Source organism: Delphinus delphis, chromosome 15 (genome assembly GCF_949987515.2).
Source record: "Delphinus delphis chromosome 15, mDelDel1.2, whole genome shotgun sequence".
Classification (NCBI taxonomy): Eukaryota; Metazoa; Chordata; class Mammalia; order Artiodactyla; family Delphinidae; genus Delphinus; species Delphinus delphis.
The window spans coordinates 50,704,957-50,723,709 of NC_082697.1; the positions used below are offsets into that span (position 1 = coordinate 50,704,957).

Below are 18,753 nucleotides of genomic sequence, written 5' to 3' on the forward strand. Positions count from 1 at the left end.
TACTCTCCAAGTCTCCACCAATCGAGCCTTGACATTTCTTTTGGGGGCGGTCTCCCTGACCCGACACCCGAAGCTCCACCCTTTTGCAGAGGCCATTGAACTTAACTGTGAGCGACGGATATATATAGCCAATCAGAGTCCGATCTGCAACATAGAGTGATTCTGAAGCCACCAATCCCGCCCCGCAACATCTGAGCCGCCGGAAGTCGTAGTTTCTGAAGAGCCTCGAGTAAGGCGGCCGCCTGGGGCCCCGAGAGCCAGGGAACTGCAAATCCCGGCGGGCACAGCGCCTGAGCGCTTCCGGCTCGAACGTCCTGTCCCTTTCCCGGCCAGCGGTAGAGGGGGCACGATGAAGCGGGAGGGTGGCGCTGCGATTCCCGAGCGGCCACGGGCGGGTGAGTGTCCTAGCGGCGTGCCGGGCCTGGGGCTCGCGCCTTGGGCCCGCGCGGTGGGGCGGAGGGCCGGCGTGTTGGTGTCTGGGGAATGGGTCGGGCCTGGGGGGCGGGGCTGAGACGCTCCGGGGTCTCCCCGGTCAGTCCGTCTGTCTGTCAGCTGGTCCGTCACTCATTCCCTTTCTCCATTCTCTCCTTTATTCATTCCTTCTTCCTGCGTTTACTGATCGCCGCCGGGTGCCCAGCACTGTGGTAGGCGCGGGGAGACTGCGGAGAGCATGATCCCAGTTCTCCTAGGCTCTTCTCGTTCAGGGTTTGTCACAACCTCGCCACTCTTGATACTTCGTGCCCATCATTCCTTGCTGTGCCTTGTAGGGTGCTGAGCAGTATCCCTGGTGTCCACCCACTGGATACCAGTAACCTCCCCCACCCCCGAGGTGACAACCAAAGATGTCTCCAGACATTTCCAAGCATACCCGCTTTGAGAACGGGTGATCTAGAGAGAGGTGCGGGATTGACAATGCACAGACACAGTCATGAGGATTTGTGATAGGTGCCATGAAAAAAAGAAGCAAGGTGTTAAGAAAGAGAGTACCAGGGGCTCCTGAATGGCTTGGGGAGGGGGCACCTACAGTGAGCATCCCGTCCTGGAAAGTTGCTGGAAGAGCTTTTTGGGCAGAGGTAGCAAGATGTGCAAAGGCCCAGGGTGAGGAAGCTCAGCGGACACCCGCGGGTACTGGCAACGTCATGAGAGGTGAATTGGTGAAGACACACCAGAGTGCAGGATGGGGATTGTATTGTGCTTACAAGGGAGGCTGTTGGAGGACTCAAGCACAGGAGAGAGGGCATCAGGTCTAAGTCTAATAAAGAGCCTCTGGTTGTGAGTGGAGGATGGACTGCTAGCTTCAGTGGGGAAGTAGGAGAGAGTGAGGAGGCTGGCTTGTGTGCAGAGGAGAGTGGGTTGGGGCCCTCCTCTCCTAGTTCTCACTGGGTCTGGCTGCCCGGGCCTGGTTGTCTTGAGCCAGGTCAGGGTGGTCAGCTGCGGATGAGTCTGGGGTCCTGCTGGATGGCACCCTGCTCTAGTGGGGAGGGGTTCCACCCTACTTTGCTGTGTCCCTTGCTTAGAGCTCTATGCTGCCCAGCCTGTCAGCACACCCTTCTCCCATCCCTCAGCCCCCTCCCCCCCAACAGGCCCCCTCTCCTGGGACCTGCCCACCCCCTGGCCTTTGCCAACTATGTGGCCTCTCTCTTCCTCATTCCTTTTCTTGGGCCTCTCCCTTCCCACACCCCTTCCCCTCTCCGTCATAAATTCCCACTTTTCACTGCTCTGCGGATTCAAGTTTCTCCATGGAAACCCCAGGCCCTGTGTCTCAAGGTGCCTGCATCCTATAGCAGTACTATCTCCAGGAAGCCAGAACCTCCCTCGGGGGAAAAGCAGGGAAAAGGGCAGTCTGGCTGAAAGAGACAGGCTGGGAAGGAGCGTAAGGCCTGGCCTGCAGTGGATGTGAACCTTAGCCAGTTGGCTGGACAAAGGAATGGACAGTTTGGGAAATGGAAGAAGATGCAGTTGAAGGGCCTGAGCCACTTGGGAGGCTTCGGCAGCCCCGACACGGTGATTTGGCCGCTAGCTGGCATGGCTTGGGGAGGGGCTGGCTTACATGCAAGGTGGAGCTCCTCAGCTTGCCTGCGGCAACAGAGGAAGCAGAAGGAACAGGGCTTTGGTCAGCCTTGGTCATGACCCCTCGCTGGCTGTCTGTGCCTGGGGTGGCCTCTCAGCTTCCATTTTCAGTTTTCAAGGAGGAGCTGATGTCAGTGGAGCCTTCACTGTTAACTCACATGGCATCTCGCACAGTTCCTTCCAGACTTGGGTACATCCACTCCATTTAATAGGTGAGAAATCCGAGGACCTGGCAGGCAAGTAACTTGCCCAGAGTCGCACACCTGTTAAGTGGCAGAAGCAGAATTTGAACTCAGGTCTGAGTCTGGCACTTGTGGGTGGGCACCTAGGACTTCAGACCTCTGGCTCAGACCCATGAAGATGGACCCACCAACCCCTCTCAACAGATGCCTTCAGTGTTCGCTGTGCACTGGCTGTGGGGCAGAAGAGGTATGGATGCTCCCCAGAGGAGCGTGGAGTCAGGTGGGGCAGGCGAAGCAGGAGGTGGGCATTGGGGTGGTGCTGACGTCACTGTGCATACCTGGCCCTTGGCCGCCCTAAGCAGGAGGAGGCGGCCTGTCTGGAAGCCTTTTGGAGGGGTGAACAATCCCAAGAGCACCTAGGGAGGGCACCCGGCGGGGAAGGAGCAGCCCAGCAGACACCAGGACTGGAGGAATGTGCCAGAGGGCTGGATGGTGAGGGCTAGACAGAGGAGTGGGCTGGGCCAGACCTCTGCCCTCCACGCTCCCGGTCACCTCCAGACCCAGATCTGGCCCAGGGACTGCGTGCCCTTCCTGACTTCTACAGGGGAGCAAGAAGGAGGAAGCCCAGGAGACAGAAGCCACGCAGGGAGTGATGAGAAAACGGCCAAGGGAGCCTGGAGGTGCAGACTGGGCCCAGGCACTGCTGGCCACTTGGCTCTTGGGTGAAGGCCCAGGGCCTGTTTCCATGAGTTTAGACCCACTAATTTAGGGATATGCTTCCCAGTTCCGCCCCTGCAGTCGAAGCTAGGCTGGGCACTGAAGTGGAGGGAAGGTGTGGACAGGAAAAAGTGGCCCTGCAGCCGGACACTGAGATAGGGGGATGAATGCCACCTCTTCCCAGAACATTCTCTCCCTGCTCTGGATCTGGCCAACTCCTTCCTCCAGGAAGCCCTCTGCATGTCCCCCAGGCTGGGCCAGGTTCCCACCTCATACATGGCCATCAGATGTGGGAGATAAAGGATGGGGAGATGAGGCTGGCCCCAAGGGCACTGGGGAAGGGAAGGCATTCCCATTGCCAAGTGGGGGTTAAGGCCAGGCCACAGAGCAGGAGAGACTCCCTCCCTCTAGCACAGGGGCCCGGGGAGGCTGGAGAGGCTGGACCTGGACAGGAAAGGCCAGGAGCCTGGGTGGAGGGTGCAAGGGGGCAGAGCCCTTGGGAGGGGAGGTCACAGCAGGTGTCTAGGCAGGCAGCTTTGAAACCTCTGGGGAGTCCAGGCTGTGAATACCGAGGGAAGGATGGCAAGGTGAGGGCAAAGGTCTGGGCTGAGTGCTGGGAGGGAAGGGAGGCCGGGCAGACCTCAGATCAGGGCCTGCTGAGGGGGTTCCCAACATCACACCCTTCCTGTTTGGGATGGAAAAGGCATATGAAGGGGACTCCAGGAAACAGCCAGGGGAAGTGTGTGTGGCTTTGCTATGGCAACCGGGCCTGTGTCTATAGGATTTGGCAACCTGGCCTGGGCTTGGGCCTGGGGACCTGGGGGACCAGGGAAGGGCTTACTGGGGGGCTGTGCAGTCTGCAGGTGATGCCAGGGGCTGCACCTGGAGCTCCGGCCACAGTCCAGCCAGCTGGCCACCCACGGCTCCGTGGCAGGAAGGGCCGAGGATTCCCGAGCCACCCACGCTCCTCCCTGGGGCAGTCGGTGCCAAACGTGTGGCCTGACGACATTTATAGGGCAGTCCACCCCCTCGCTGGCTCAGCATGTGCTGTTCAGGGAACCCCACCACATCTGCTGCCTAGGGCTATCAGAGGAGCTGCCTTGAGGTGGGGCTCGGCCTCGTCTGGCCACCCCACTGCCCCCAGCTCTGGCATGGCCAGCCTAGGCCACCGCTCCACTGGCTGCCAGCCACGGGACCATGCCTAACCCACACCCACTCTGGGTACTTACTAAGGGAAAGGGGGGTCATGTCCCACAGTCCTGAGGGTGAGGCCCCAGAAGATCCCTTTGGGCTCCCTCCAGGGGACAGGCTGAGGAGGGGCCCCGATGGAGCTGGCCTGCCCTCCTGCGCAGGCTGCTCAGAGAAGGGGGCTGGTGAGGGGCTTTCCTGAAGAGGGGCTGTGGTGGAGAAGTGCAGGGGCTGGGGCATTCTGGGCAGATCGCTGGTTCCTCATTGGGTGGTGAGTGCACCGCAGACCCCAGGAGCCCCTTAGACATGGATGTGGGTGGACAAAGACCCCTGGGTCTTGACCCCTGGCTCAGGCGAGGCAGGGGACGGGCTGCTCCTGCACGGACTCTAAGCCTCCGTTGGTCCCACTCTCCCATCAGCCTTATCCAAGGTGGACCTGGGGGCTTTTCTCTTTCTGGGATAGAATCCCTGAGTCCCTCCCCTGGGCTCTGCTGAGGCACCTGGGAACAGGTGTGGGGACTTGGCAGGGAGTGGGGAAGGACTGAGGGGAAGCCCTTTCTCGCCCTCCCCAGCCCCAGGTCTCCCTAGTTGGCCCATCCCACACGGCTTTTCCCAGTTTGAGAGAGGCCAGGCTCTGGGTTGGCTGAGGATTCTTGCTCTAGTTGACAACTTCCTGCCTGCCTAAGAGCCTCAGGCTGACTGTGGGGTGGGGAAGAGGCCTCCTTCTCTGGGGGGCCAGGGCACACCCCCAGGACGGCTGGCCCAGCCTCCCTGTAGCCCCAACCAGGGGAGTGCTGCGTGTGCTGTTGTGTTTCTGGGGTTTTGGCCTCCAGAGCCAAAGGATACTGGGGAAGACTATTATTGCGAAATGCAGCCCCCAGGGACCGGCCTGAGTGCAGGCTGAGGGCATCTTGCTCAATTCTGAGATGCTCTGGATGCAATCTCTGGTTCTGGTTCCGGGTGGGCGGGGCGAGCAGGGTCTTCCCCCCACCCCCCTGTCCAGGGCTGGGGCTGCACACTGAACCCTGTGAACCGGGAAATGGTTCCCTCCCTCCTTCCCTCACTCAGCTTGGTTCACTGGCCGGTCTTGTACATCCCCTACCGGGCCTGACCGCTATTGGCTGTCTGCGGACTTTCCGGCCTGATTTGCATGTTGCCCTGCGGGCCCTGCGTGCCTTTCTGTTTACTTCACTTCAGAGTGCAGGACAGCCAGACGCCAGCTCTCCCAGGCTGCAGCAACAGGCACTTGGGCACCCGGCACCGAAGGGGGCCAGGCAGCGGGCTGGCTGAGGTCCTGGGGGAGCGCCTGCTGTGGTCCTGGCCACCCGGACCGTGGGTGCCGCTTGCTGGAGCCAGCAGCTGGCTTCTTGGCCCTGGGAGCTTGCACTGGAAGGAGCAGATGGATTGTAAAATCCAGGTCAGTGTCAGCCAGTGGCCTCCCTGTGACACCCCCCACTTCCGCCCCCGTGGTGCTAAGGCTGGAGCCAACCCTGGGTTTCCCCAAAGGATGGAGCTTTTCATGCTGATGTGAGGAATCTTGGAGCTCCTACTCTCCACTGTCTGGGCCTCACTGCAGCTAGAGTGTCCTTACCCCAAGCAGGGTGGCCTCCAAGACTTCCTGCTTAGCATGCAGACTCGCAGCGGGGCTGGAGGTGGGCTTCGGGACAAGCCCCTTTCACCCCTCTGCCTGAGGGCCTGGCGCTGCCCACTCTCAGGAGCCCCCGTCTCTCCCCTGAGAGGACAAGCCACCAGAGAGCCTGGGCTGGGGCAGGCAGCCAAGCCCCTCGAGTCACACCAGGGAGAGTGGTGGGCAGGACAGGGGGGCTTTGGCCAAGCTCTCAGGACCCCCTATATAGCCAGACCCACAGGGGCTCAGAGCCCTGCGGCAGAGGTGCCTCATGGCAGTGCCAATTGCAGGGGCCAAGAGCCACCCTGTCAATGCCTGAGTCTCAAAGTTTGGGGGGGTGGCGTGCAGGTGGCATTTGAAGGGGTGGGCAGCTTGGGAGCACAGTGCAGAGGGCCGGGTATGCTTGAGAGCCCACCCCCTCCCTGCAGACCTGCAGGCCGGGTTGGGGGACCATTGGGTGGGCCCCAGGTCACACTGCTTGGCCGTGGGGGGGTGGGGCGTGGACATCGCTACATGGTCCAGGTCAGGAGGACCTGGTGTGGAAGGTGCCAGAACCAGCTGGACTGTACAGTTGCTCTCTGCTGGACTCACAGTAGGGGGCAGAGAGCATCTCCCGCCTTCTCCCACAGTGTGGGGGGCTTAGCAGCCCTTCCCCCCTGGAGCCTCACAGTCCTGCAGGACTCCAGACCACAGAGTGGGCCCCTGCCTGCCACGCGGCCCCAGGAGCAAGATGAGCCTGACCTCCTAGAGCAGTTCCTGATGCTGGTCTGATGGCTGGGCTGGGCACCAGGCAATGAGCCCACAGTCCCGGGGATGCTGCTGGGGGTCTCCTGAGGTGGAGAGCTCAAGTGGGCCTGTTGACAGCAGTCCTGAGCGTCTGGCCTTCCTCCCCGTGGGGAGCTTGGCTTCAAGCCGGCGGTCTCGTGGCTCTCAACACAGCCGACTGCTGCAGGGGGAGGCTGTGCTCCTGGCTACAGACTGTTGAGGGTCCTGACATGGGGAAGACCGCTCCCAGGGGGTGCCTGCTGATAGGGCCACCACAGGGTGGGCACTGTCTCGGGAATGGAGCAGCTCTCCCTGGGGTCCCGTCCTAGTGTGAGCTGCTGACTGGGTCTCCTTTTCTTTCTAATCTCTTCCTACTCTGTGGGTACACCTGGGCCTGGCCAGCTCTCTCAGGGCCCATCTAGCCCCTCTCTTCTTGGATGGGAGTCACCAGAGACCTGGGATGATTCCCACTGTGCCTTCTCCCTGCCACCCCAGCCCTTGAGACTGGGTCACACTGGGGCACCCTTTGTTCCTGGAGTGGGTGACCTGTACAAGGTCAAGAGTCGGAGTTCTTCGCTCCTCCCCCACCCGAAGGGGCTTTCTGCATGTGATGAGGCTGGTGAGGGGCTGGGCTCCAAGTACGTCACCCACAGGTTCTCTGCGGGCACAGCCAGCATCCCCGACATCCTGCAGACCAGGTGGCTTCGGCCTGACCACACCTGCCCTGGCAGGAAACAGGCCTGTGGCTTTGTCCTGCTGTGTATACCCAGCCTTGGCCCCAGGGACATTCAGACCTCGGACCCAGAGGAGCAGACAGAGCAGGGGTGAGGGGCTCTCCAGCTCTGGGGTGGAGCTGGTGGGCTTTTCCAAAGGGTTAAGCCTTAAAGCAAGGTAGAACTGAGTGTCAGCTGCCTGCTTGAACCCAGGGTCTCCTCCTTTTCTCTGGCCTGTGCACACCTGGGACGGGAGGGAGGGGAAGGGACTTTGCCTGCATGGACCTGCCCTTGTTGGGATTGGTGGTGGAGAGAGACTGAAGCGTGCCTTGTGGTGGACTGGCCAGAGGGGGCCTGCCTGTGTGGAGCGGCCCCACCAACCGACAGGGGCTTGGCCACCATCTCCAAAGCCCTTCATTTGTGCTCCACCCATAGGGGATGCTGCCCGAGGACCTTAGATGCCTCTCTAGAGCATGAGCTCGGGCAAGAGCGCCCGCTACAACCGCTTCTCCGGGGGGCCTAGCAACCTTCCTACCCCAGACGCCGCCACCGGGGTAAGGGGGACACCCTCGGGGAATGGTCTGCCTCTGTGCACACCCCACATACCCAGGGCCCCAGAAGAGCTACCAGAGCAGTCCTCTCCCTACCTGGAGGTCCCTCGGGTGGGCCATGCCGTGTGTGTGGTTGGCATGTCTGAGTATATGCACGCATGTGGACTCGTTAGTGAGAAAGCATGTCAGCTCATGTCCACGTGTGTGTCCACATCCTCGCTGGGGTCAAGGCCAAGTCTCCTCTGTTCTCTCTCCAGACCAGAATGGAAACGACCTTCGGGCCCGCCTTTTCGGCTGTCACCACCATCACAAAAGGTGAGCCTGTGAGCCCAGGCCAACCTGGGCTGGGCAGGAGTCCCCCATCCTGCTCCCTCCTGTTCCACTGCCACATCCTCCTCCCACAACCCCACATCCTCCTGCACCTGCCTCCCGGGGCCTCGCCTGCCACCTCTCTGGGGTGGGCCGCCCGACTTCTCCGGCACCACTTTGCACACCTGTCCTTTATCAAGCGACCCCTGACTCGTCCCACACAGGCTTCTAGCAGGCCCTGAAAGGTCAGGACTGGGGACCAGGCTGGGCATGGGGAGGTGATAAGAAGTACTCACGGGGTCCTTTCCCGAGTCTGGTCCCATGGTTGAGCCCTCAGCACTGTGTGTTCTGGGAGGTGGTGAGGAACTAGACCACGAGGGCACAGCCTCCTTCCCGAAGACATGAGGGCATGGGGCCCCTCCTGTCAGGACCGGTGCTTCTGGGGAGCAGTGTGTGTTCTTTTGCCTTTTCAGGACTGCCCTTCGTAGGAGAACACCAGCTGCTAATTAGTTTTTTAATTGCTTTTCCACGGTATCTTCTGGATACACTTTTCAGTGGGGTCACCAGGCCGCCATGGACATCGCTCACACAGGCTCCTTTTTACCACTGGGTGACCCCCTCAGGGGCTGTGAAAGAGCCCTCCTTTATTCTTAGATGTTCTTTTCTGAGGAAAAAACAAATATACATACCCCTTAATCGCATCACCCGAGTAATTGTTCTTTAATTTCTTATCCAGCTTTAGAAACCATGTAGCACCCTGTCGTGGCAGTCGAAAGCTCCTGGGCAGAGAGTAACGGGGGCCTGTCTCGCCCGTGGCCAACCCAGCGACTCCCTCAGTATCAGGGATGGTCAGAGCCAGTGACCAGGCACGAACAGTTGCCTCGCCCAGCCCCTCTCATTACAGACAGAGAAACTGAGGCCCAGTCACAGGGCAGCCATTTGAAGCCTGGATCATGAACCAGGCCTTTGGGGCTGGTTGTTGTGACATCTGGCCCTGGCTGGGGCCTGAGACCAGTGTTGGCCACTGTAGGCCTCTGGCTGCTGCCTTCAGGGCCTGTGAGGCTGGCTCCTATTCCCACGTGGACCCCTGACCAGTGCCTTCTCTGGGCAGCTGGGGTGACGTGCAGGAGGAGGAGGACCATGCCTTCAGCAGCCTTCCCTGTAGGAGGCCAAGAGGGCCTGTGGCCAGTTCCTGATTCTGGCCGCACCAGGGGAAGAGGTGGGCGGAGAGGGGACCTAGACCACCAGGCTGCCATCCTGGCCCCACCACGTACCAGCTGAGGGGCCTCGGACCTCTCTGCCTGTGGGTGGCAGGGCTGGGGCTGGGAGCTTCTGGACTCAGCTCTGGGACTGTCCAGGGCAGGCTGAGCCCTGCAGGTGAGCTGCAGGCACTGGTTAGACCTGGGGAGGCAACCACAACCCCCAGCCCAGCCTCCGCCCCTGCCTGGCCCATCTGCGAAGGAGCCCACTGCCTGCCACGGTGGTCAGGCCTCCCCGCACGGCCCCGCTCGCGGCATCTCAGCCCTGTTTTCTTCGCAGCTGATGGGACCAGCACATACAAACAGCACCGCAGGACGCCCTCTTCCTCCAGCTCCCTCGCCTACTCCCCACGGGACGAGGAGGACAGCATGGTAGGTCTGCACCTCGCTCCCCCCTCCCCACCCCTCCAGAGCCTGCCTCCCACCATGCCCTCCCTCCAGGCGCCCAGGGCCCAGGAGGAGCTGAAGGTGGAGCCTCAGCCGCGAGCTCAGGTCTGAGGGTGAAGCGAGCTGGTGTCAGAGGCCCAGCATGTGCGACACCCTGAGGCCTGAGCACCCATGGCTGGGTTTCCAGAGAGAGGCGCTGGTGAAGGTGGCTGAGCCAGAGGGTGTGGCGCCTGCAGGCTGAGAGGAGGCAAGTTTGGCTCTATCTTGTGGGAGTGGGAGCCACAGAAGGTTCATTCGGGAGGGTAACTAGATCAGATCCCCTTTTAAAAAATATTTATTTATTTATTTTGGCTGCATTGGGTCTTCGTTGCTGCACATGGGCTTTAGTTGCAGCAAGGGGGGGCTACTCTTCTTTGCAGTGCGCAGGCTTCTCATTGCGGTGGCTTCTCTTGTTGCGGAGCACGGGCTCTAGGGCGTGCAGGCTTCAGTAGTTGTGGCTCACAGGCTCTAGAGTACAGGCTCAGTAGTTGTGGCGCACAGGCTTAGTTGCTCCACGGCATGTGGGATCTTCCTGGACCAGGGCTCGAACCTGCGTCCCCTGCATTGGCAGGCAGATTCTTAACCACTGCACCACCAGGGAAAAAACCCCATTTTTAAAGCTTCATCTGTTGTTGAGCAGAGGATGAATGGGTAGGTTGCCGGGTAGAGGCAGAGGCCCCGAGTTTGGGGTTCCTGACGAGGGAGACGGGGTTCAGCAGGTGGGGAAAGATGGATAGGCCCAGGCTGGGGTCAGTGAGGAAGGGCTTTGGGTCAGAGTTGGAGCTGGCTGTCAGTACCCAGGCCGTGTGGCCAGGGTCACAGTGGCCATTCCCTGTTTGTCGGTCCTCGCCCGGCTCTGGGACTGCTGCGGGAAGCGAAGGCTGGCCTGGCTGGTGGGGGTGGGATGCGAGCAACCTCCCACTGCCACTCACCTCTCCTGTGCCTGCTTTCTGCTTTCCCTCAGAGCCCCCGACAGACCCCGGTCAGTGCTCCAGCCCTTCTAGCCTCCCAGCACCGAAGGCTTCTCCTCATGCTGGGCAGCCAGGCCTTTGTTTCCTATTTAATAGAGAGAAAAAAAGTATTTTTAATTATTCAAACAAACACGTTTGTGTGCCCAGCACTGCACTAGGCCCTCCCTAAACACGAGCTCCCCCTTCCCTTGGGCTCTGCCTGCCTCGGTCTCCGGGACCTGTGACCTGCCCATGGAGTGAGGCTGGGAACAGAAGGCTCGCCTGCCCAGCTGGGCCTTGAAGGAAGTGAATTCCCCGTGCCTGTGGTTTCTGGAATCCTTGGGTTTTGGTGGCTCTAAGGAGGTAGGCGTGTGCTGTGAGGGCCCTGAGCCGTGGCCACCTGGGCACCATCTCTGTTGGATGTTCGGCCCCCACAGGCTGCCCCCTCTGCTTGCCCTGGGGAGCCAGGCCTTCCCCCAGGCTCTGTACCTTAGGGCCAGCTACCCTGCCCCCAGCCCAGGCCTGGCAGCCACAGCCTCTTCACTCAGGAGGAGTGGGAGCCCAGCAAGGGGCAGGCGGGCAGGGGGGCAGGGGACTAGGGGGGCAGGGGAGAACAGAGCCAGGCCAGGCCCCGTATGCTTAGTCCAGCTCCTGTCTGGACCTACTCTCACCCTCTGGTTTCCATCGCTGCCCTGGGGATAACTTGACTCACTTCTTCTGATTTCCCCTCTTGTTCCTCATGTGGCATTTCCATGCAAAAATGCCACTTGAGATGCTGTGACGGGAGGTGGGTGCTGCCCTGGTGAGGGAGGTCCCTGTCTGCGGGCATGCTGGGGACACTGATCTCTGCTGCACCCGCTCGGGGAAGCCGGCCCCTGGAACTGCCCGGCCAGCCTCCCTCTGCCCGCTGTGGGTCCCACACCCCGGGCTGGCGGGGAGGGGATCATTCCAACAGTCCCCACACCCACAGAGGCTCAGACAGAGGCAGCCAGGTCCCAGAGTGGCTGGGACCTAGAGGGGGCAGGTGGGCTGGGCGTGGAGGCAGGAGGTTTATGGCTCATGAATGAAGCTTCGGGGCAGGAGGGGAAGAGCGTGGGGAGCGATTGCTCTTGGAGTATCTCTTCTGGAGGGTTCCAGGCCCAGAGGGGAGGAAGGGACAGTACCCCTTGCCCTGGCACTCCCCCAGATCCGTGTTTCTGGTGGCTCAGACAGAGACGAGCACCCGTGGCCCCCCCTCCTGCTCTCAGAAGCTTGGTTGGGGTTTGGTGGGGGTGTCCCCACCTCCCCTCAGGGAGCCTCACTGGCCTGGGCTAGTGTCCCCGGCCAGGACGGCCAGGCGGGTGGCTGAGCCCAGCGGGCACCTGGAGCCCTGCAGCTTCCCGTGGCCAGCCTTCCACCCCCTTCCCTCCAGCAGTCTGGGGGCCGTGGCCACCCCTGCCCCGGGATTGGCTGGTGGAGGTGTCCCCTCTGCGGCCTACATTCCCTCACGGGAAGCAGGAAGCAGGCCGAGCGTGTCCTCGTAGAATTGAATAGCAGGAAGTCTCTCCATTTACACAAAGAAAGTTGGCAGATGTAAGCAGGCGTCCCAACCACAGGGCCGGGACTGCCAGGCAGGCGGGGCCTGGGCGTCACACCGGCTCCCCGCGCACAGCCGGGCTGTGGGCTAAGTGGGCGCCCACTGGGACGGGGGTCCGAGCCCGGCCCTCCTGCCAGCTGACGGCCTCCTGTCTGCCCGCAGCCCCCCATCAGCACCCCACGCCGCTCTGACTCGGCCATCTCCGTCCGCTCCCTGCACTCAGAGTCCAGCATGTCCCTGCGCTCCACATTCTCGCTGCCCGAGGAGGAGGAGGAGCCGGTAGGTGTGGCCGGGCAGGCTCGGTGCAGACTCCAAGGGACCCTCCCCGTCCTGGGGCGGTGGGGGCACCTTCCCCTCAGGCCCTGATCGGGGCCCCTGATCCGCACGGGTCCACGTCAGGGACTCGGGGGGCTGGGCTGGGTCCCCCAAGCACCTTCTTCTCACTCCCCACCCTAGGGGCTGCCCAGGCATCAGCTTTGGGAATGAAAGGCGGGTTCCACGTGGGGCCCTTTCTAGTCTCTGTCCCAGGGAGAGGGTAGGTGTCATGGGGTGAGGGCATGGCTGGAGGGGTCCTTCCTGCTCAGGTCTGCTGGAGCTCAGGCCCAGCTGTAGGCTTCAGCGGACTCCTCCTCTCAGGACACATCCTGGCAGAGGTGCTTCCACCCCAAGAGGGCAGCCCAGGCCCGCAGAGGAAGGGGCTGGGGCCCTGGGTGCCCGCACTCATGTCAGCAGTCCCAGGCCCCACCCTCACCCAGCCCTGCCTGTTCTAGGAGCCGCTGGTGTTTGCTGAGCAGCCCTCAGTGAAGCTCTGCTGCCAGCTCTGCTGCAGTGTGTTCAAGGACCCTGTGATCACCACGTGTGGGGTGAGGCTGCCCCTCCCCGACCTGTGCACCACCGTGAGGCCCCTTTCATGGGGAGCCTTGGCCTCGCTCACAGGCCTGGTCTGGCCGCCCAGCAGGTGCCCTTTGCAGTGGGCACGGGGTGGGGGCAGCTCTGCGGCCACACCCCAATCCGCCCATTGTCTCCACAGCACACCTTCTGTCGAAGATGCGCCTTGAAGTCAGGTAGGGCCCTCTCAGCCTAGGCTCGGCCAACTTTATTCCCCAGCGGTGGGAGGTCCCTCCGGGGACGTCCGGCCTGGGTCCAGCACTGATGGAGACCCTGGCTGCACAGCCACTTCTCCCTAGTCCTCCTGCGGCAGTGGTTCCTGGGTGACTGCTCAGGCCAGGCTCGGGCCAGGCTCAAGACCTTGACGAGCACGGCAGCTCAGAGCCCGAGCACGGCAGCTCAGAGCCCGCCCCACGGCGGGTGTGGGTGGGCCTTCTGGGCACAGTGCCCACCCTCTCGGATGCTGCCCCTGCTGTCAAGGCTGCCGGCCTCACCGTCTCAGGCCTTAGCAGCTGGCCCAGGACTGGCCCTCTCTGTGCTCTGTCCTCAGCTCTCTTGGCCCTGCCCCAGACTCTCAGGTCAACTGAGAGGCCTCTGCCACCACCTGCTCACCCAGTGGTCATTCTTGGTGGCCCAGCCGTGCACCCTTTCCTGTTACGGGCGCCCCAGCGGGGAAGGTAGATGGGTGGATTAGGCCCCTGACAGAGGCTCAGCCCACCCAGCTGGGGGAGCATGTTCCAGGCCTGCCGCCCACCAGGGAATGGTCTCCCCCAGAGCAGCCTGGCCACAGTGCCCAGGGCAGGGCTGCCAGGGGAGATGGTGGCTGGGTGGGCTGTGGGGTCAGCATGCCCTCCCCCCCAGAGAAGTGTCCCGTGGACAATGCCAAGCTGACGGTGGTGGTGAACAACATCGCAGTGGCTGAGCAGATTGGCGAGCTCTTCATCCACTGCAGGCACGGTTGTCGGGCAGTGGGGGGCGGGAAGCCCACTGTCTTTGAGGTGGACCCCCGAGGGTGTCCCTTCACCATCAAGCTCAGCGCCCGGAAGTAAGTGCCCCCCTCCATCCCCAGTCCCCACCCCCCAGGGGTACTGAGAACCAGTGCCCCTGGGGACTCAGCCCCCCCCCACGTCCCACCTCCTCCAGGGACCACGAGGGCAGCTGTGACTACAGGCCTGTGCGGTGCCCCAACAACCCCAGCTGCCCGCCCCTTCTCAAGATGAACTTGGAGGCACATCTCAAGGAGTGCGAGCACATCAAGTGTCCCCACTCCAAGTACGGGTGAGTGGGCGGGGGTGGGCGCACGGGGCTGCCCCGGGGTGGGGGTGGGCGGACCTGAGGGGGCGAGTGGGCCTGCGCTGGCATTCACGGTCCCTCCTTCAGCAAACCTTGGTTGAGATCCACTTGTCTGCCAGGCTCTGGGGAGACGACCTTAGCGGGAACCACACCATCGTCTATGTAATTACAAACTGAGGTACAGGTGCTGAGGAGACCTGCGCACCATGGGAACACGGGGGACGGAGCGGTCAGGGAGCTGCGGGTGGTTGGGGAAGGCACGAGCTGAGAATGAATGCATGCGTGGGCACGAGCCAGGCAAAGACCTGGGTGAGGGCTTCCGGCAGCAGAGGGGAGGTGGGGGTGGGAGAAGAGGCAGCAGCTGGCTCTTTAGGGCAGAAGCTGGTGAGGTGGTGGAGGAGCCCTTGAAGAGCTCTGAGCAGGAGTGAAGTGACTGGATTGCTGGGTAGAAGCAGGGTGGGTAGGTGGGTTGGTGGGCATGCAGGTATGCAGAGGATGGTGGCCCATTGGGGCTGCAGTGGGCACACAAGTGGGATTTGAGAGAGATTCTTGGGGTTGGGGAGGCAAAGGGAAGGGCCCAACTGGGCGGGCAGTTGAACAGGTGGGCAGGGCAGCTGTCCTGTCTCTCCAGGTGCACGTTCATTGGAAACCAGGACACGTATGAGACGCACTTGGAGACCTGCCGCTTCGAGGGCCTGAAGGAGTTCCTTCAGCAGACGGATGACCGCTTCCACGAGATGCACGTGGCACTGGCCCAGAAGGACCAGGAGATCGCCTTCCTGCGCTCCATGTTGGGCAAGCTCTCAGAGAAGATCGACCAGCTGGAGAAGAGCCTGGAACTCAAGTTCGGTGAGAGCCTGGCCCAGAGGTGGCAGGGGTGCAGCCCCTCCTCCTGGTCCCTGACACCCTTCTTCTGGTCCCTGCTACACAGATGTCCTGGATGAAAACCAGAGCAAGCTCAGCGAGGACCTCATGGAGTTCCGGAGGGACGCGTCCATGTTGAATGTGAGCGGGCAGGGGCCTGATGCAGGGAGGTGGGGTGGGGTGGGGGACACAGGACCATCTCTCAGCTTGGGTCCCAGCAGGAGGCTTGTTCCCACTTATGATTAGGTGTCTGTGCTGGGAGGGCTGTTGCTGCATCTGCCCTGCCCTGGCAGAGCTCAGGCCTGGGGCCATGGAGGGCTGTGGAGCCCCGCCCACCCCACCCTCTGCTCTACTCTTGGCCTCGCAGGACGAGCTGTCCCACATCAATGCACGGCTGAACATGGGCATCCTAGGATGTGAGTACGGGCCCACTGCCGCTCCCGCCGCCATCCCCGAAGCCCCCTCCAGTTCCCCCATCACCAGTTCCCCCATCTCTCTGCAGCCTACGACCCACAGCAGATCTTCAAGTGCAAAGGAACTTTTGTGGGTCACCAGGGCCCTGTCTGGTGTCTCTGCGTCTACTCAATGGGGGACCTGCTCTTCAGCGGCTCCTCTGACAAGACCATCAAGGTGGGTAGGGTCCTGCCTAGGGGCTTGGCAGCCTGGCGGGGCAGGGGTGGGCATTGCACACCAGCCTCTGCCGGCTCCAGGCCTGCTCATGGATGGGGCTTTCTCCCCTCCCCCCATGCTCACGTCATTCCTGCCATGGTGCCCCCTGCCACTGGGCTGACCCTGCTGGGACCTGCCCTGATCCTGGTCTCTGCAGGTGTGGGACACGTGTACCACCTACAAGTGCCAGAAGACGCTGGAGGGCCATGATGGCATTGTGCTGGCACTCTGCATCCAGGGGTGAGTGCAGGCACACGTGTGTCCACAGACCACGGGGCCCATGTGGAGCCAGGGATGGGAGGTCCTGTGGGCTGTAAGCTTGAGTCCGTGGCTGCACGTGTCCTAGAGTGGCTCTTGTCTGCTCCTCCTGGGAGACGCCCTCGACCCTGAGCAGGGCTGAATCATGGGTGGCAGCATGTGGGCCTTCCACCTCTGAAGCCGTACATTCACAGAGCAGAGCCTTGGCCCTGGAGAGCCTCAGGCAGCCAGAGGACAGAGGTGGGACCAGAGAATGGAGGCAGGGCCTCAGCTACTGCTGGCCGACAGCCAGAGCCCGGGGCGCAGCACCACAGAGAAGCCTGCCTGGCCACCCCCTCACCCCTACGGTGCCCCTTCTAGACCTTCCCTCCTGTCTTGTGTCATGAGGCTTCTTGTGGGCGTGAGTGTGTGAGTGTGTGTGTATGAGAGAGAGATGCTGGCTCACAGGAAGCAACAGCTTGACTGCCAACAACACTAACAGGGGTAATTACCTCCCAGCTCAGCTGTCAGATGCTTGCCAGGCAGGCACGGGGCTGGGCCTCCACTTCCAAGGTCCCCTCGCTAAGGCAGGAAAACCAAGGCTGGGCTCAGCAGTGATCCTGGCAATGGCCCAGGCTGCTGGTTCCCAGTGGCCAGTGCTCCCCCAGCCTGGCCAGGGCATTGTCAGCGAGGGTACTGGCTTCTCGCACCCTGACACCTTGGCTTTGCTTCCCCAGGTGCAAGCTCTACAGCGGCTCAGCCGACTGCACCATCATCGTGAGTGGGGCCGGCGGGCGGGCCGGGACCCCCAGGCTCACTGTGCCATTGGGGCCTGGGCTCGGCCAGGGCCTAAGGCTTCCCGTCCTCCCTCCCGCCAGGTTTGGGACATCCAGAACCTGCAGAAGGTGAACACGATCCGGGCCCACGACAACCCGGTGTGCACGCTGGTCTCCTCACACAACATGCTCTTCAGCGGCTCCCTGAAGGCCATCAAGGTCAGGCAAGGTGGTGTACGTGTGTGCGGGGCGGCAGGGTGCCGGTGCCTGCCCCCCAGGCCTGCGCTCACAGCCACTCCCACAGGTGTGGGACATTGTGGGCACCGAGCTGAAGCTGAAGAAGGAGCTCACCGGCCTCAACCACTGGGTGCGGGCCCTGGTGGCTGCCCAGAGCTACCTGTACAGCGGCTCCTACCAGACAATCAAGGTGCGCCCTCCCTGTGCCGGCTCCATCTGCCCTGCCCCCACGCTGCCAGCGTGGGGAGACCCTCACATGCACCCTGGGTGGTGGGCTGCTGAGAGGCCCAGGGGATGAGGCGCCTGGCCTGGGACCAAGTGGCCCGCACTTGCCCATAGATCTGGGACATCCGGACCCTCGACTGCATCCACGTCCTGCAGACATCTGGCGGCAGCGTCTACTCTATTGCCGTGACGAATCACCACATTGTCTGTGGCACCTACGAGAACCTCATCCATGTAAGAGTGGATGCCAAAGGGCAGGGTCTGACTCTGGGCCCCTGTCTTCCCCGTCTGTGTCTCTGACCTGCCTGTGCCACCCCCTCAGGTGTGGGACATTGAGTCTAAGGAGCAAGTGCGGACCCTGACAGGACACGTTGGCACTGTGTATGCCCTGGCGGTCATCTCGACGCCAGACCAGACCAAAGTCTTCAGCGCATCCTACGACCGGTCTCTCAGGGTGCGAGCTGGCCTACCGACAGTGGGAGGCTCAGGGCGGGTGCCAGGCCTGGGCGGTCCTCATGTCCCATGTGCCCCCAGGTCTGGAGTATGGACAACATGATCTGCACGCAGACTCTGCTGCGTCACCAGGGCAGTGTGACTGCGCTGGCAGTGTCCCGGGGCCGGCTCTTCTCGGGAGCCGTGGACAGCACCGTGAAGGTCAGTGCCTTGGCTCAGGCCATCCAAAGGGGCTGCATGGGGGGAGCGGGGGTGGGGGAGTTGGGATCTAGCAGCCCTGGGCAGGGGGCAGTGAAGGCAGGTATGGACGGCAGCTGGCTCTGGGACTGGATGGCCAAAGGGGCACCTGAAACAGAGCCTTTCCCCTGCAGGTGTGGACTTGCTAACAGAATCCAGGCCAGGTCTTGGCTTCCTCTGGGCCTGACCTAGGCCTGTCCAAGTCTGGCGAGCCACATGACTGGTCTTGGGGTCTCTGCCTACCCCATGGGAACAGGCAGGCAGACTCAGCCAGGCAGACAATGCCCTCCCTGCCCTGCGCCCAGTGAGCCTCTCTCTGCTTGGCCTTGTCATCGTCACTGCCAGGACAGTGCCCAGACCGTCTGGGTGCCAGGTACGACGCTCACCAGGCCCACCCTCCATCCCCACTCCAGATGGACTGTGGGCCTTTTTACTCACCTTTTCTACTGTTTTTAGACTGTGTATAAATTTGATTACTTCCTGATTGAAATAAAAGCTGCACAGACTGTGGCTTTGAATGGGGATGGTCCTCAGGGGGAGG

General features: G+C 62.1%; 1 protein-coding gene across 3 annotated transcripts; it reads left to right on the forward strand.

Annotated features, from left to right (window-relative positions):
- The first annotated feature begins 306 nt into the window (after positions 1-306).
- Positions 307-18,723, forward strand: TRAF7 (TNF receptor associated factor 7). Of its 3 annotated transcripts, none has more exons than XM_060031522.1 (21): positions 307-395; positions 7,698-7,816; positions 8,071-8,128; positions 9,662-9,753; positions 12,496-12,612; positions 13,104-13,196; positions 13,364-13,397; positions 14,083-14,266; positions 14,365-14,499; positions 15,146-15,363; positions 15,446-15,519; positions 15,746-15,794; positions 15,881-16,008; positions 16,205-16,287; positions 17,022-17,061; positions 17,163-17,279; positions 17,365-17,487; positions 17,637-17,756; positions 17,845-17,976; positions 18,057-18,176; positions 18,347-18,723. In XM_060031522.1, the coding sequence occupies exons 2-21, from the start codon at positions 7,736-7,738 to the stop codon at positions 18,359-18,361; spliced, it is 2,013 nt and encodes a 670-aa protein (XP_059887505.1). In that variant the 5' UTR covers positions 307-395; positions 7,698-7,735; the 3' UTR covers positions 18,362-18,723. The 3 variants fall into 3 exon arrangements, with proteins under 3 accessions (XP_059887505.1, XP_069397496.1, XP_059887504.1); XM_069541395.1 differs by having other exon boundaries at positions 14,365-14,493; XM_060031521.1 differs by lacking the exon at positions 307-395 and adding an exon at positions 5,360-5,574.
- Positions 18,724-18,753: the final 30 nt, after the last annotated feature.

What these genes read in the sequence shown, in the direction of transcription:
- TRAF7 (XM_060031522.1), top strand. Translation starts at nt 7,736, where the DNA reads ATGAGCTCGGGCAAGAGCGCCCGCTACAACCGCTTCTCCGGGGGGCCT. An exon ending in GGGACGAGGAGGACAGCATG is followed by an intron (nt 9,754 to 12,495) that starts GTAGGTCTGCAC and finishes GTCTGCCCGCAG; the next exon opens with CCCCCCATCAGCACCCCACG. An exon ending in CCTCTGACAAGACCATCAAG is followed by an intron (nt 16,009 to 16,204) that starts GTGGGTAGGGTC and finishes TGGTCTCTGCAG; the next exon opens with GTGTGGGACACGTGTACCAC.